The 18,369-nt window shown below is 43.5% G+C and overlaps 1 protein-coding gene across 9 annotated transcripts in view; it reads right to left on the minus strand.

The window, feature by feature from the left end:
- Positions 1 to 18,369, minus strand: part of LOC117765858 (RNA binding protein fox-1 homolog 3-like) — a 397,513-nt gene that overhangs the window by 122,354 nt on the left and 256,790 nt on the right. For all 9 annotated transcript variants that reach the window (XM_034592407.1, XM_034592409.1, XM_034592401.1 and 6 more), the window contains one exon: positions 935 to 1,044. In XM_034592407.1, the coding sequence (XP_034448298.1) occupies positions 935 to 1,044 (110 nt within the window). Of the gene's footprint in view, positions 1 to 934; positions 1,045 to 18,369 lie in introns of those variants that run through there.

Below are 18,369 nucleotides of genomic sequence, written 5' to 3' on the forward strand. Positions count from 1 at the left end.
GCAAATCCAACAGGAATCCTAACAGCCCCTCGCATCTCCGTTTGACATTAATTGATAATCAAACAAGCCTTCACATTAGACATTTATGAGATCAGCTGAATTATCTATTTAATGTAACCCAATTATATGCAACCCTTGTGCACCAATCAACAGTAATTCCCGACTCATAAATGACAGCTACAACGACAGATTTAATCAATAATAAACATTGATGAAAACTTGCGACCCGCTTAGAAAGAGGGTAATTACCAGGAAGAAAAAGTGCTGCGCTGAATTTCTTTTTTCTTTAGAAAAATTGCTCCGCATTCCTCGTTCACAAAAAAATCTCTGCTGTGCTGCAGCTTCTATTCCAGCACCAGTGAGAGCAAGTGTAAAACAAACATTCAATTTCCCTTTGACAATTAGGGATGGACATTTATCATTAATTCTTAACACAGACTTCAACTAATCCACTTCTTAATTAAAACCTTGTAATTTTCTAAGCTGTTGCCATAAAAGTACATTTCATTAATTATTAAATCAGCCTTTCTTTTCAGTCCGGCCTCGACAGGGAAATCAAATTCCATGAACAGCATGGCTTCACCTGTGTTTCAGGGCTCGAGAAGACGCATCTTTGTTTTGCCCCACATGGGACTTCCCTACCTACGGTTCAGCCTTCAGAGAGCACAGAAAACCTTTTAAAAAGTCTGATATTTAACAAGATGCTTAGATATAGAGGAGTTCCCTCGTCTAACATCCACAGCAGACGACTGTCACATCCTGTACGCTGAGTATAACTTCAACCAACACATGTCAGCAGAGCAGGCATCAAACGCAGCCCATTAGAGACTTTGGGGAATTCTGCACCTGAAGCCTGTTTGGATTCAACAGAACCGCATGAAACTCTCCCGACAAAATGGAGGTAAGTGTGCACAGAGGGGCCTGCTGCTCTTACCAGTCTTGTAAAGAGGGGCACTCCCAAATGCCAGAGGTGATCGTTCAGCAGTCCGCTGTATACCACGTTCCCGAAGACAGCAATGCTTCCTGACTTACACAACGTGTTTCCTGCAGGGACACAAAGAAACACAGCCAGGCGTCATTGAAACGGACAGGAAGCAGCAAGGGGCAAGTGCATGCACTCCAGCAGCAAGACACGGCGAGCTCTGAGGGAAAAAAAGGCAAATTCAATCAAAGGAAATCATTGCACAGGAAGAGAAATAATAGAGAATGCAGCATCGATTGTTATAAATATCGATTTCGGAGGTTTATTGACCTTACATGTAATGACGAATACAGATAGGTAGCTTGTCTAGAATCAATAAAGTTGCACAACTGAGTCAGGATGATCTAACAACACAGTGCAAATGACCAAACTGATGATGAGAACAATTTAGCACAAAAAAAGACAAGAATCTTCAGACTCTTGATATAAGAACATGATCTAAATCTGCAGATGCTTCATCGGGACATTGAGAACGTGGAATTACTCAAAACCCCAATCACTGCTCTTTTCTTTGTTTTGCACAAATCCAGAAATGACGGTGATGCGTTGGAGTTTACTTTCATTTCAACACACAATTAGTCTAAGTGGCAGTAAACCAACTTTGCAAACGAACAAGCACTGTGAAAATGTAACATAACATTTTTTAATGTTCTCTTCTTTACGCACTCCTGTTACAAAGACAAGCAACTGTTTCTGCAACACTGCCGGGATCCTGGCGGTGTTTACACAGGAGAAATCTTTAGGCTTTGAGTACTACATGATTCGTAGTTTCCTGAGATTGAGCGAGGGTTTTCACCTGACGCCCTCCCAAACAAGGCATCAAACCACCCCCCTGGCCCACATTCAAAATGATTATAGAGTGCTTAATAAGAGCCCCATTTAGCTCCAGCAACCGCCGCTGACATATTCGGATTCACTCATGATTTGACACATGTTCTATGTTTTAACTGCGATTCATTCTTGGGTCGGGACATCTGTCACTAAATTAGTCGTTTTTTAATAAAGTTAAATAATGATGCATTTGTTAGCTTTCAAAATCCCATATCTCCAATGACATTTCAGCGCACCAGCGTCGGCTCCAGAACAAATTATAGGGTGTCGGGAATATACTGTACGTGTGATCATGAGACAAATAAACACACAGTAATGTCACTTTACAGGAGGTAAACACGAAAACACGCACAGCAAACAGCTGCTTTACACAAAAAGAGCAACAGCAAGACGAGAATCTGAAATCCCAGAGGCAGAGTTCACTTTACAGAAGATACGAGAAGTTCACGGAGCAAGAATAAAGAAACGACTGACTAAGCATCATCACGTTATCAAGACTGCTGAACATGTATGTTGTCGTTTTAAGATTTTATTAATTTAACATTGTTTGTTTCTGATTTAAGCGGCTGTTAATTCTCAAACACTTTGAGCTGCATTTTGTGCTGTGAAAAGTTTGGTATAAATTGTTATTATTATTATTGATATTATCATTTCTTACATCCCTGGAATCGACATGAATACCGACACCATTATCATCCATGTCCACTGATTCTTTCGTTTGATGTATTTTTTTTAATATCATTCTAACTATAAATAAATGGAAGTAAATAAAAACAACATCTGAGCTGTTTTGCACACGCAGCTCATTCTCACATCTGACCACTCAGCTGACCTTTAACCCCTTCAGGTCTCGGTTTCTTCTAATGGAGTGAACCACATGACATCCTGTTCAGTAATCCTACATCAAAATTGATTTTTAGTCATTTTCAGAATCTTTGGAAGAGAAGCCAGAAGTTCCAGTCAAACTTTGCCTCCACTGTCAGTTCCTCAAAAAAAAAAAAAAAGTACCAAAAAATATAACAGACACACAACAACTGTGAAAGCTATAGCATCAGCCCTCTTGTAAAAGTCGTGTCCACTGCCACTGAGCGTCAGCTCACAGCTCATCCTCTCGAAGGGACTCTTAAATTAGCTTGGTGCCAATGAGCGGCCTCAACTAACAAAAAAAACACATATGCATGCATGCATGCCCACACACGTGTCCCCAGGAGGGTGATGTAGTGCACACCGGCGTCCGCGCGCGTGTCTGTGATGAATGCAGCTTATGGAGCGAGCACAGAAAACACAGGTCCCCATTGTAATTTCTGCACAAAGGAAGGCTGCAAAGGCGCACCAGGGGTGGAGGGAAGCAGTGCTGACAAGTAGCACATGCATTATTTAAAAACAAAAGTAAAAAATGCCCATTAAAGTGTCAGTGGTGCTTTCGGCAGTGCTGGCTTGGGCGCGGTGTGCGTATTACTGTTATTAATGGGCCAGGCGTGGGGGGCATTGCTTTGGTGTGATTGCTCTGCTGCTGTTGCTATCCGCGGTTCGAGCACCCCCCCCCCCACCCCCCCCCAACCCCTCCCCCTCCTTTTTTCCATTTCTTCTGTGTGCGTGTGCGTGTCTGTGTGCATGTATCCGTGTGTGTGTGGGGAAGAGGAACAGATAAAGAGTGTGATACAGACAGAGACGGAGAGACACTGTAAGACCCCGAGTGCACAGTCAATGAGCTCCTACAGCTAATATCATTTCACATTATTGAATGCATATTAAGGCAGAGAGACCTTGTCAGACGAATAGGAGCACCAGTGCTTATATCAAATTCTGATCCGCCGTCACGGCCACGTCTAAAAAATGCCGGGAATGTAGTCAGCATATTGAAAATAAGTGCATACCATTTTTCTTTGCAGTTTAAGATCAAGGGCTATACATTACCGCTACTGACACAGCAGAATGAGGTCATTGTGCATGTTGTAATTACAGCTGGGTAAACACTCTGCTCTGTGCTGCAACACTGGAAACACAGAGAGCACACAGAGGGACTACAGGGAGGCTAATAAAGAAAGAAGGAAAAAAAACTACATACATACATAAACCAATGGCTTTGCTCTCTGCTGAAAGAAGTATAAATAGTGGTATGAATATTTAATACATTACTGGTGATAAATAAATGGAGCAAAATGATCATTGGTGTTTTTTTTTATGATCAATCCCGCTGCAGTGTAACACATTAAAAATCAATGCACCAGGTTTTTCCTTTACTGCTGGACAAACAAAGACACATCTCTGACCTATTCCTCTACGGCCAGTGTGTTGTGGCATCACAAGCATGTGTTTACATGCAGCGAACACAGCACATAATACAATTTTCCATATTTGCATGTAGGAAATGTCACGTAGAAGACGCAACTTAATTTCCCCCCTCACTACCTCTGCAGAGCTGCAGAGCCAGAGGCTTTTATTCATGTATTATTTTATCTTTTTGGTTATAAAAACTGATTGAGGTAACTCTGCATGTTCGCGCCACTGCAGCATCTGTATCTTTTCTTCCTTTTAATAAAATCAAACCTAAACTGACGACGTGTTGCTTATTAGCTGTTGCTGGTTGTTGGTAATCCTTCTGTTTTTTTCCTTTTTGGGTTGTTAATCCTGCTTTTTTTAGGGCCCTTCTCAGCAGTTGGGTGTTCTCTCATCTGCAGACTCGACAGTATTGAGCCCAACCTCTGATTAATTATTAATTGTGTGATTAAAGTGTGCGTCGGAGTGTGTGTGTGTGTGGCTTGCAGGGAGGAGTGGGGGAATGCAACCTGCAATCCACTCGGTCTTATCTATACTTCAACTTCAACAGTTTTTTTCTTTTACTTTCCCTGAGATCGTTTTTTATGGACATTTGCTTTTCAGAATAAGGGCATTTTAACTACAGGCATCAAATTATCTAATACCTAAATCATCGAACATGTTGAACAATATCTGCAAGAGCAGACGGAGGGAAGGAGAAGGTCTTGTTTTATTAAGTGTGTGATGCCTAGTTGAGTCTGGCTCAATTTTCTTCTTGCTGCAAGTCAGAGCTTCTTTTTTTTTTCTTTTTGTACATCTCAGTGCAGACGTACATGGGGAGTTTGCCCGAGATAGATTTCAAGGCAGATGCTGCTACTACCAATACTTCAGGACTGAATCTACTTATAAATTATTTGAAACGCCAACAAGACTCAACCTTAAACTTGACCAATTTTTCAAACTTTTCCAAAGACGCAAACACAAATGGAAACTTTCTCAATTAGAATCGGTTCAATAGACGACGCATTTATTATTTATGCCTCACAAACTGAGTGCAATCAAGAAAACGCTACGTATCTCTTACATATGAGATGGTGTGATGATTGCACTGTAAAAGTCTTGATCTCATGGAGACATGTCTGTCGATATTTTTGCCCCTAAGACCCTCTTTTCTTAAAACATGTAAAACAAATATCTGTGAAAGAGTTTGACCTCTTTCCGATAGAAATCAGTGCGCCTCAAGATTTTTCTGTGTATGAGAGTTGACATCGTGGAACGAGGAGATTTCTGCAGGTGAAGAGAACACTTGATTTTAGAAAGTGGTTGAAATAGTTTGAAGGGCCTCAGAGATGAGCGGGATGGCAGATTTCTTGAACTCGTTTAGAGGAAAATCAAAGTGTGAGGACGAGAGCACAGACAAAAACAACTTGATGAGAGGAGAGGCTTTTGTGTTGTGAGAGAGAGAGGATCTGTCTTTTCTTTAATAAAAGGATGATTAGCAATACAGAATATAATGGAACATGAGTTAAAAACTCATTCGAGTATTAAGCTGATTAATCAATTAGTGGATCAAGAGAAAACTGTTCTGATTATAGATTAATCATTTCAGTGAATGCTCAATATTTCCTAAAGTTCCAACTTTTGAGTAGTTACAGCTTTTGGTTGCCTTATTTGATGATGAACATAATATGTTGACCTGTAATTTCATGAAACTTTATTGACGAAATGATAATTGGTTAATGGAAATAATCGTTAGTTTCAGGCCTATAATTGTAATAAAAAAGAACTGTTGATGACTGTTGATCCAGTTGCTTGAATTTTCCACTTAAAAACTGGAAAAACAAAACAGCGTGAGTGGTGTTATAGAAAGTGTTAATTTGGAGACGTGTGTGTGTGTGTGTGTGTGTGTGTGTGTGTGTGTGTGTGTGTGTGTGTGTGTGTGTGTGTGTGTGTGTGTGTGTGCACGTGCCCCCAGCTCTCTGCCCTCCTCCCCTGGCTCTGCCGTTGGAGGTGGGTCACTTTAAGCATTCAAACTCCAGAATGTGCAGCTCATTTCTAGCAACGAGGCACATTGCTGCAATGCAATAAGGGAAAACAACACTTTTAATAATTTAGGCCCTGAGACTGCAAGGGTGGGGGCTTAGGTGTAGGGTGGCGGTGGCGGCGGCGGCGGAGAGGGGGGGATGGGTGGAGGGAAGATGTCTTAAAGTACCGCAGAATGGCTCATTTAGCTCCTGCTACGCATTATTAAAGTTGTATCGAACCCCCTCCTGGGTCTTTCCCAAAGTTTTTTTCATTTTCCTTTCCTCTTTCCCCAAAAGCCTGCGAGGTATCCAATAACAACTACCCACATTTATAAACGACAGAGTATCCTGCACCTTAGAGGAGGAGGTAAACAATGGTGTAGCTCTTAATCTCTCTTTCTCCCTGTCCTCCCCGCTCACGAGTCCTCCGGTCCGAAATTTGTCAGTGCTTTATCCTGTTTGAGCCATAACACAGAGCTCTCGCTGTCCAGATTATTTTCTGCCTGAGCTAAGCCCACGATGCATAAAAAATGTGGGGAATGAACCTTGTATGGAATCAAATTGAGTAATAAAATCGTGTTCGCAGTGGCGCTGATGGACGCATGATGGTACCGTTAAGGGCATGTTCAAAGGTACCGCAAATTGCCTCTGAGCCTGATGGCAGTTTCCAGAGCAAAGAGAGAATATGAATAAAAAGAGGCAGAAGAAAAAAATAGGAGCAAACTAAGACTGAACGTGCAGATTTTACTTATTTTGCATATAAGTGTCGATGTGCCTGGTTTCATTAATCATTATCTTTAGAAAAGAACCAACAGCCGATGTGAAATCCTTCACATCGTGTTTGTACTTTTTGTTTCCAACTAAACACCTTGGAGGTTGGAAGAAATCGCGTAAATTCACAATCCACTAATGATTTAAGTGTCTGATAGCATCATACATATTCTGCATCATCTCGTTTCAGCTTCTTATTGAAGCTTCATGATGTTTACATCAAGTGAAATACGCTGAAAGTCGGGTTGCTGAGGGGGCTGCACCACCCTCTATTGGTGAGGGGCTGTAACTGCAAGGCCAAATAAAGTTTACAAATCAATAAAGAAACTTGAATTTAACTTCACATTGTAGAGTAACATATTGAGAGTAGGATAGCGGTAGGCCTAACGTCCACCCCTTATTAATGTTTTGAATTATTTGATTTCATTTGGGAACATTGAGTGTGTTGTCTTATGCACAAATGGAGAACGTGACAAGTGTGATTTCCGAAAATTTTGTTTGCTATCTGTTGTAGTGTGAAATGTTTTAAAGTGGATGTAAAGCCCCATTTCTGACTGACTCCCAGCGTCCCTGGCTATTTGGTGTAAGGTCTGCGCGACGCAGTATCAGCCGAGTGAAGCCGAACACCAGTGTTGATTAAATCCTCTCAAATTCTCACATGTGCAGCGGTGGTCAACCTCCCAACTCTGACATTTTAGAGATACCCTGAAAGGTTTTCAGCCGGCAGCAACAAATTATCATTATTATAATTTATGATTACTGCTTACATTGCATAATACAATGAGAGAGAAAAAAGCCTATTAAAATGTCCGTCGAGTATATATACACCATAAACTGCTGCAGAGATCTTAAATCAAAGCCCAGCATGCTGGAGGAGATGGGGAGACAGAAGACAGGAGGTCAGGAAAGAGGGGAAGACAGTGGATGTCTGATGCGTTATGATTGGCTGGTATATTGGTCTTTTATGAGAAATCAAATATGGTAGAGTCAGTGTTCACCTCCACGATGATGGATATCAAACAGTCTGACTGATTACATATTTATTGCACTTTATGAACCTGATTTCTGCAGGAGGCCCTAAATCTAAATTGATCTTGATGCGACATGTTGATCAAATTTCAGATAAATAATAATATTCGTATATTCTCAGATTGAAACGCAGACAAGACGAAGCTGCCAAAGTGGCTCTGTCAAAAAAAAAGAAAAAAAAAGGGAATCAAACTCTGCCGACCAGATTTAATCTGTGCAAAAACAGCCGAGCTCTTTCTCTGTTTCTGGTATTTGTGCTAACCTGAGCTAGCTGGCTGCTGCTTCATATTTAGTATGCAGATATGAGAGCGGTGTCGATCTCCGTACTTAGCTCTTGGCAAGAAATCCAATAAGTGTGTTTCCCTAAGTGTGAAACCTCAGAAGCTCACGCTGCATTCATGTCATACGAGATAAATGGTCGAGATAGGAAAAAACTCCCAAGTTAACAACTTGCGCACACTCACGTCAGTCGGCAGAGTTTGAGGATTAAGATACTGTGCACTGACAATTTAACACCAGATCCATTAAAATTGGCTTTAATTAAACTGAACGACACTTTTTGGCTCATGTGAGGCGTCTATGCTTGTTTTTAGTTGGTTTTTAATCACTTCCACATTATTAAGCACCTAGCAGGATATATCAGAGAGTTTTCCGTTGAATTACACTCTGGATGTTGATGTGAAAGCTGTTTACAAGTCGTAAACTCACACATGATGTGAACGCAGCATTTACGTCGACAGGGACACAGTTTATGGCAGACAGGTTTGACTTTTTTTGGGGCGCTCTGTTTGTAATTCGCAAAGAAATTCGCCGGCGGTACAGTTTCAGCAAGTCCGACCCCAAACATATCACTATGCATCATCATAAACCCGCAGTGTGATGCGGGGCCTTGTACATCAAAGCAGCCCCAGTGCAGCCAGCCAGTCATCCACCAGTCAGCTGCTGCGTCTCCCGCTGAGTGTCAGACTCTGACGTTCTTCCTGCTTCGTCCATCTAAGCTGACTAAACACAGACCCCGTTTTCTTCAAAGCAATGCAAATTAGCCACGCTGCTAAGTGGATTCCTCTTCTTTTTTTCCTTCTGTGGAGCCGCAGGGCCGATTAGGGCCAATCTCTATCAACAGCATGTATATACACCTACATACAGTAGGGCGCCGCTATGCATTTCTATTCTCTCTCCCCATTACTATGCTCTCCTCTATTCTCGGTGGTCTTCCCTTTCTCATAAAGCAACCCTGCTTTAATAGATCAGTTGTTGAATATAAAGTGAAAATAATGTACATTTCTCTGCTGTAATTAAATTATTATGTGTAAAAAAAAAAAATAGAGGCAGGAGGGAGCTAATAAAGATCAGAACGCAGCAGGGACACACGGAGGCAGGGATAGCTGACCTACGGAAAATATTGTTTTTTTTTAATTGCATTATGCACACCATGTGGCCAAATGTATTTGGACACCTCTTGGTCTGAGGCCGTTTTTTCCTCTGCTGGTCACAGTTGCAGTATATACGAGTATATAATGCAGAGTATGACATTTTATTTCAGTGGTCTCTAAAAAAAGGAGTCACAGTTCAAATCTGTGCAATTTTTTGCACACATTTATGTTCATATTTTTTAGACTTTTACCAAAATCGTTTGCATAATTTTTGACATTTCAGGCCTAAAATTAAAAGTAGTTTCAACTAGTAAACAAAAGCAACCAGTGATGATTCACAAGTACACACTGTGTTGGGTCACAAACCTGGTTGCGGGAACATACTTGTAAATAAAGATAGACGACATGACAACTTTCCAAAAGTGAAGCCAAAGCATCTTGATATCCCCCTGGTGGCAGTGCGCTGTATAGGTCATAAACCCTGCCTCCTCCTTGGTAATGTATGGAACATGGACAAAACAAATCGCAATAAACGTCACAATGTTTCTCAAAGATGGTTTCTGTTCTTATCACACTGATGTTTGTTCAAGTGCTCATTTCTTTACTATGTTTGGTTATAATTCACGTCATGATTGACAGCTGAGACTGACTTGTGATTGGTCAAAAGCATGTACCGGCAAGACCTTGCTACCGCGGCTCCATCCCTGATCACGACTGCACAGACTCAGAATGCACAAGATGGCATTGTACTGTGCCGGATATTTTTGGCATTTATTTCTGGATAGTGAGAGGAAGTGGAGATGGGTCATCCATAGTTATTTACAGTCTATGGTTGGGAACCATTGGGGTCCGTAAAGAATTGGTTTCATCAGTTTTTTATCGGTCTCTCTTGCTTTTCCATCAAATTGAAATGTTACTTTTTTTATAAAGAGCCCCCTCACTCTCTTTAATCATTCCTTATTAGTGTTCACTTACATTGTGCAGATCTGTGAGTCACTGGGCAGAGACTCCAAGAACTTGTTGGTGGGGTTACTGGTAAAATGGAGGGATGAAGGGGAAGAAGGATGACAGGGGGAGGGGTGATTTTAGACTCCTCTTCGTCGTTATCATAATTATCATTATGATTGGTGCCAGAAAAGTGTGATGTTGCTGTTGTGGAATATAAACACTAAAAACAGCATCCCTATTTGCTCCAGTCATTTCCATCCCTTCTTATCATTATCTCTTCATTATCATTATCACCATTACGATCGGTCGCGGCATTATTATCCTAATTGTTCTCAGCATCATCGCAACATACTGCAGCTAATGACAACCTCAAGACGTGGAGGGAAAAGGGGGGGGGGGTTAATGCAGAGATAAATAATGCAAATACGAAAACGACCACGAAACGTCTGAACTGGCCCATCGTGAAATGTTCTGGAGCGAGAGGACAGAAACCGAAAGCTGTTTTGATGTCTCAGTCTGGATGTGCGTTGGCAACAAACAAGGGCCTCGGGATTCCATCAGATTATTGATTGTTGAGTCCTGCTTTACCACCCTTATAAACAATCTCTCTGTCAAGCACACTATAGGGCAACAAATGATTTTATTTCATAGATTTTTGGATTTGACTGATGAATAATTCATTGATGTTCTACCCTTGGTGCAAGAGAATAGGGGAGAGGGTGTTGAAAAGGCAAAAAAGACAAAGGAATTTCAAAACGTTTCAAGCACAAGTCTGTATACATGAATGATTTCTCTTCCTTTTTTTTCTTTTTTTTTCTCGCCACGAAACCTACATGGGCTCTGCTTTGTCAACATCAGCTGAGTGAGGGCTCCCAGGGGCCGAGAGATCTCCTGTAATCTGCCAGACCTCCCCTCCGTGTCCAGGACTGTTCTTTCCCTGTTTCCTTCTAAGTGTTATTGAGTCCGCAAACTCAAGAAATTTTTTTATCAATTTGGATCCGGTCCAGCACCTGTGAAACACACAGACCCAGTGAAACTACACAGGCTTTAGTGCCACACACTCTTAGCCCAGATGTTCAGGATAATGTGACAGTAAAACCACAATGAAAGATGGTTACAGGCGGTAAAATTTCACAGTTTATATTTTGTGATGTTTTCTATTTTGTAAGGTGTTTAACTGTGGAGGTCAATTGCTGCTCCCGGATTGGTTTGGGTGGAGGTGTGGGTCTGTGTGTGCGTTAGGGTCTCGGTGTCCGCGGCTGACGGCTGATGACGCCTATTTGTCCGAGATCTCTGGGGGTCACAGGTGGATCACATTAGAAATCCCGCCTTGGGGAAACACTGGGCGGCGGCAGCAGCAGCTCCTGCTGGTGGGAGCTGAGTGGGGTCTATAAAATATCAAAGCAGATCGATCGGTCCGACCTCATAGCATATCCACGCTTAGCAGCCAGGCGGGGTTAAACCCAGTCAAGAGAGGAAAACAAACACTTTATAACAGCCGTCTCCTATTACAATAAAAATACATAACAATGCAGCCTCTTTGTGCATCCAACGGCAGCAGCTGGAGCGGCGCTGGAATTAACTTTAATGCCATTCTCTCTTGTGTGAGAGACAGCGGCGGAATAATACAGCGGTGGTAGTTCACTTCCTGAAAAATCGCCCAAATCACAGGGGATGATGATTGTTGCATTGCGCCTGGCATTTGTGTTGTATCCAGTATCGGACCAAGGCGCTCTCAATTGCACCCTGGAGGCTGGAGCTTGCTAACTGAAGAGAAACCAGGTCAACTGATAGGGGAATTGTGTTGTTATCTTTATATGTGCATGCTGCAGATACAGTGGCACAGCTCTCACTAGCAGCTCGCAACATTTTTACAAAGCAATCAGGGCCTGTTATCGACACACCACTAGCAGGGCTAAACTACAGTAATCCATTCCATGTTTACTAATGAATCGCCATTTAGGGACACGGCTCAGTTCTGCGTCGGGCTGAGGGCGGGGCCAACGCTCGGGTGAATTCACACAATCCGAGCGAGGAAGTGCGCGCACGAGGGTCGAGCGGCAGCCTCGCGGACTTGACATCCCATCATGAGGGGGGGCCGCTGGCTGGGCGGCTTGCTGGCAACGCACAGTCTGTTTGTTGTGCATCCATCAACCCCGGTGTCCTGCCCAGGAGCCGATCGATAGCCAACACAAAAGCTCATTGATGACAGACAGCTCTTGACAAACATATAGCATTTTTTCTGTCTAGTATAGCAATAATCTCCAAGGTCAGTGTGAGTCATCCGACGGCGGCCGGGAGGCGGGCGGCCCGCACCGAGTCGTCTTGGTGTCTTTTCACACGGGGGAACAAAAAGCTCTGATGCATTTTAAGTCAGCACTGAAAGCTCTTGGCACATTGTTAGGCAGCTGTACACAAGGAGAATGAAAGCACACACACTTGACAAGTGGTGAAGCTGCCATGGCATGTCACTGACTGACAGCACCACCCCCAAGGACACATATCTAATCAGATACTTAATGGTGTAATGGAAAGCCAAATTAGTGGACAGTCTTGGTCAGCACGAGCTCAAATAAAAACAGCACTTAATATTTTAGGGCTGTTTTCATGAGGAGTCTTTACGTTCGGTTTCCCTCTTGGAAAAGTTAGTTTGTGTGACAGCTGAGAAGATGGACAGCCACACATTTGAGCACACACACACACACACACACACACACACACACACACACACACACACACACACACACACACACACACACACAAAAACGCACACACACACTCAGACTACAGGTGTGTTAGGGCACGGACTTGGAGTTATAATAGGAAGGCCAGGTTCCCCCCCCCAGGCCATCCTGCCAGCTGGCCGGACTGAGTGTGAGTGATGCCCAAGCGAGGCAGCCCCATTAGGGAAGTGCTGGTGGTGAGTGCAGGATAGCTCAGGTAATTAAAGCCAAACCAAAGCAGGCAGGCGAGGCGGGGGCTCCCAGATTTATGTGGCTGAGTAATGCACATACTGAAGTCAGCTCACCATCCAAAGGCCTCCCTCACTTACAAACAGTCTCAAGAGGCATTAGCTTCCTCACCACTCTGATGCAGCCTATTACTCTCTCTCTCCCTCTCTCTCTCTCTCTCTCTCTCTCCATCCCACTCTTCATTTAACGGTTTTGTTTTGGATCCCCACTCTGTGACTCCATCAGATAAAGCGTCCAGATCTTTGACGATTAGGACCTGATTTACACGTTCTCAGTCCTCTGATGTTATTAGCCAACCACATTCTGATTAAGGGCTATCACATAAAGCGCCTTATCAAGGCAGCTTTTTTTTTTCCCTCCCCAAAAAGCATTATTAATATTCAATTAGAACATGTTGGGTGCTACAACTGCTAAGGTCAGCATCCAATAATGCAGAGTGTTAGCAGTCACCTTAGTTTCACATTATAACACTTAACAAAATGACCTAGGAAATAATGGTCATAATAGTTACCTCCACCAAGTAGGTTATGTTTTTGCTCCTGTCTGTGTTTGTTTGTTTGTCAGCAGGATTTCGAAAAAACTATGGACCATATTTTTCCAAAAGTTGGTGGAAGGGTGGAACATGGGCCAAGAAAGAGCTTGTTACATTTTATTTTGCTTGAATGTTCCTGCGGACCAATAAAGCTCAGTCTGCAAGAGAGGTGTTTGCGGTGGAGCAGGAGGAAGAGGGGGATCTCGGCAAGTTTTCCGAGTTGATTAGTTTTTCAAAAAAAATTCCAGACGTTTAAGGAAACAGCAGTGGTTTTACAATGATTGAGCTTTCTGTTTTCAATGTCTCTGCTCCGGATGTTGAGAAATTCAGGATTTGTAAATGTTGCTTATACTGTCAGCTCTTCAGAAAACCCTCAAGTTTCAGGGCGTTACTTTTAAACAGTGCTTAGGTTCTAGAGTCTGTTTTTACCCAATGTCTTAGGTGTTAATGGGTTAACTTCTTTGGAGCCTGATTTAAATATGTATTGGCTTCTAATCGCCATTCAAATAATCAAGTACTAGAATTAATTTCTGCCCTATGACTGAAAATAAAACTTTTTGGGTCAAAGAAACAAACTAACACCCAAAACTCTCCAGTGATGATCTCTCCAGGTAAACTGGTCCTCGCGTCCTGTTTGAACTTCTCCAGATCCTACTTGGTATTTGCTCTCTAGTACTGTGTTTAAGTGCAGCTGTGATGTTTGGCACACCTTGTCACATTCTCCTGACACCCATTAACATGCTGTTGAACATTTCAGAAAACGATAACAGTGTGTCTGAGTGGCAGATTCAGTTCTGAAGTCAGCACTGTCAAAAATCTGTCAGAGTAAAATCTCAAAGATGAAGCTCTCAGAGGAAGCCGACCACACTCGGCATCGAGGCTGTTTTTTTGGTCGATCACACCTGTCAGCTTGTGCATCAGTTACTTATATGGGTCCTTGTTAGCTGACCGATGATGTGTATAGCTGCGGAGTGCCTGCTGCCCTGGATGGTCTGCAGTGGATCAGCTTATTTCAGACCATAACTTAACCCAGCCTGGCTGATCAGATATGCTGGAGAATGGATCAGCTCAGGTACTCAAACAGAGAGCTGAGATCAGGGGTGGCTGTGAGGTAGCATGCAGTAAAACCAGGCTCCTGTCAGATCACATTTCATTCCCATCCCAACAGATGAAAAGATAGCTGGAGACACGCAGACAAATCAGATGGACAATGCTTGGATTGTCAAATAGAAAAACAGATCAGCGCAAGAGAATGAGAGCCGAGTCCTCGGGAGGGAGAGCCAATGAGAAAAAAAAGCCAGATGGGCAGACAAGCATAAAGTAAATCATGGAGAAGCTCCTCAATGCCGGAACAGTATGGAGAATGGCAGTGCTGGTTGGGTAGAGTTAGCCGCAGTGTGCACCAGCTAGCATTATCAATGCTGACAGGCAGACAACCCGTTTATAGGGAAAGGAAAAAAAGCATCAAGGAAATCCTGCTCTCGTCTATCCCCAATTGAATTACTGCCCTGATCCAAAGATGGGAGGGGTGAGGTGGGGCGAGAGGGGGGGGGAGGCGGGATAATATTCTTTGACGAGAGGGGCCGCTCCAAATGCTCACAGAAAATGTATATCCGTGCAGTGCGTCCCTCAGGGCTCACATCTCACAACTTTGCCCATCTATTTTTATTTGTTCCCCGTGCTTCTAGTTAAAGCAGTGCTGCAGCCCACAAAATGGAGAGAGGGGAGGGGAGGGGAGAGGAGAGGGAGAAAGGGGAGGAGGGGGAGAGTGCAACGAGACGCACTGCTGGGAGGGAGCGGGGTGTAGATTGCATGACCCCTGCGATGTTGTTGGAATACTAATGTCACACAAAGTTCCCCAGCAAAAGATACGAGGGATCAAAGTGCATTGGGGAGTGTTGTAGCGAAAACACGCGCACACACAACACTACTTATGTACATACACGTGCACATATGTACACATACATGACATATATGCACCCCCCCCCGCCCAAACTCCCAGGCTGAAGGAAATAGTGAAAACACAAGAAGCCTGATGGGGGAAAACGTGTGCCAAAGGAGACTGGGCTGGCATCAAGATGACAGGAGTTTGGATGAGACGCGCTGGTCCACCTCCATCCAGCTTAGCAAAACACACAGTTTAATCACTCTTTAAAAGGTGCATCATCCTGAGCCAATGAAACAACAGTCTCTCCTTCACAGGAGGATTCAGATTCATTAAAACTGGGGCTCTCACTAAAGACACAAAGTCCGACGGGAAAAGATGCTTCAGCGGTGAGATGATCGGACGGACAGATTTTAAACGAGACAAAAAGTTAATCAAAATCATCTACGCTGCTTTATTTGGATGAAGGCATGCAGGAAACTGAGAGCCCCCAACCATGATAAGTATGGTGGGTTGAGGTTAAAGCAGGCAAGTTGATGTTTAGCAACATTGGAGCTTCCCAAGATCACTGAAATTGATTAATTTCATTCATTTTACAATTGATTTAAAAAAAAAAAAATCAGACAAAAAAAAATTCTGGGCTCAGATTTGGTTTGAGCTGGACAAATATAACACTTGTCTCCGGGTATGGAGAGATTATGATTGTGTCCCAATCCAGGATTAATTGTTGAATTGCGTCAGGATGTGAGCTACAGTTTCCCAGAGGGTAAAACCACCAACACAGCCTCCACACCCTCACTTTCTGCATCACTAAGTAAAGAGCACACTATTTCCCACTGGAGTTGGCCATAAACCCTACGCTGCAGCGGTGTTCCTTGGGTTATGGGGCTAACCAACAGGAATAAATTTCAGCCAAAGATACAAAACTAAGATTCAGTCATACATCGCTGTTGGAATTATTCTTATTCTGGTTCTGGCAGTGGGGGGCGTTTTGTGACTTCGCAGGCAGCCATATCTGCCACTAAACGCTGGAGTGCCGGTGCTTCAGCTCTCAGAGAGACTGATGCCCCGGTAGAAATGGTTGTATTACTGCCGAAGCTTCCCCTCAGTCGTCAGTGAGCAAGAAACAGGAAATGATGCATAAGTATCTGGGATTTACTGTCACATACAGTACGGCTGTCATCACACAGAGGTGCATCATGATGATATACGCCTCCAGACCTCCATTTCTACTCAATGTCTTTATAACTCTGCATTCACCCAAATCCCCGGCTGGCACTGGGAGGTGTCAGTGGGGGTTTTAACGGTGGGGGTATTTCCTCAGTCGCACCTGCCTATTACACTTGCTGCTCAACTTAATGGCACTTCTAGGCATCCTGAACGTCTCGCTGAAGATCGTTTTCTTGACAAAATGCTCAACTCAGGAAGCTCCTCCGCAATATTTCCAGAACACCTGAACACGAGGGTGTTGGGTTGAAAAGCTGACACATGTGAAAGAAATCCACACAATCACTCTCATTATTATCCACTTCTTCTCACTCAGCGCCTCGACCGGAATCGGTAGGTGACAGTTTGTATAAACTAAATAATAACAAGGCTGTTTAGCAATGTGATTTATAGAAAGAGACAAAATACACTAATACAGCTCATATCCCTATTCATTTAGATTGCAGATATAAGCATGTGACCACTCTGATGATGCGACAATAGCCATTAACACAACGCAGCGAAGGCATTAATCAGGACAGACCGTTTGGAATGAGCCAACTGAGCCCATGCTGCTTAGCTAATCCCACACATTTCTGAACACCATTGATTTCATTTGACCATTATCGTCCGAGGTTGTGACCAAAATTAGATGCAGCCTGGCTAATTACCTGACAGTCGGCAGCTAATTATCCGACTGTAGCGAGACAAAGAGACAAGACGGGGGGGGGGGGGGAAGAAGCCACCTACCACCTCTCGCAAACTAGCAAACTAGTCATCTGCAAGACTTATGATAGAGACCACAGCGAGGGTGGAGATCAGGTTGAGTGATTCCATTTAAGATCTGAAGCAGGTTCCTTGAGAGAAACAGAGCAAATTGAAGATGAATGCAAAACCCAGCCAGACTCCACAAAACCCCGTCCTCACAATGAGCCGGGAGAGAGAGAAAAAACATGAGGCGTGATGCCTGGCCTGATTTTTATCTGATGAAAATTATTTCCATCATTCACCTGACGGTGGGAGGACTCCAGAGGCAGAGCCAGCAGACCGTAACACACACTGTGTAGTCACTCATCCAAACAAATGACTGGAAGATTGCGCATAATAGCAAATTAGCACTGGTGTTACTACCCGGGGATCAGATGCTGTTCGGTCTTTTGTTTGGCAGAGATTCATGAGGTGCCGGCGCGGACATCGGGGCAGGAGGGGAAATGGGGTGTTGAAGGAAAACTCACTGAGGTCAGAGGTCAGGAAGAGAAATCAGCCACGGACACACTTATTACCCAGGATTCTATGCCCGGCCGGCCGCTCACAGACAGGGATGAGCTTCACGGGTTCACTGCACAAATGACACATGTATACACCCAGGACTCAAGCAACACATTTCATGTTTCTGTTTTAACGGTGATGGAGTGGCCCTGTGATCTATCTGTGTGTAGCAACAGTCCAGCCTCTAGAATGTGCAGATTTATTACTTTGCACCGTTTTATATCACTGTCTCTTCACTGTCTTTGGGTTTGGACCGTCGGTCCACTGGACAATTTTAAAAACAGTTAT

This window comes from Hippoglossus hippoglossus, chromosome 8 (assembly GCF_009819705.1).
Source record: "Hippoglossus hippoglossus isolate fHipHip1 chromosome 8, fHipHip1.pri, whole genome shotgun sequence".
Lineage (NCBI taxonomy): Eukaryota > Metazoa > Chordata > Actinopteri > Pleuronectiformes > Pleuronectidae > Hippoglossus > Hippoglossus hippoglossus.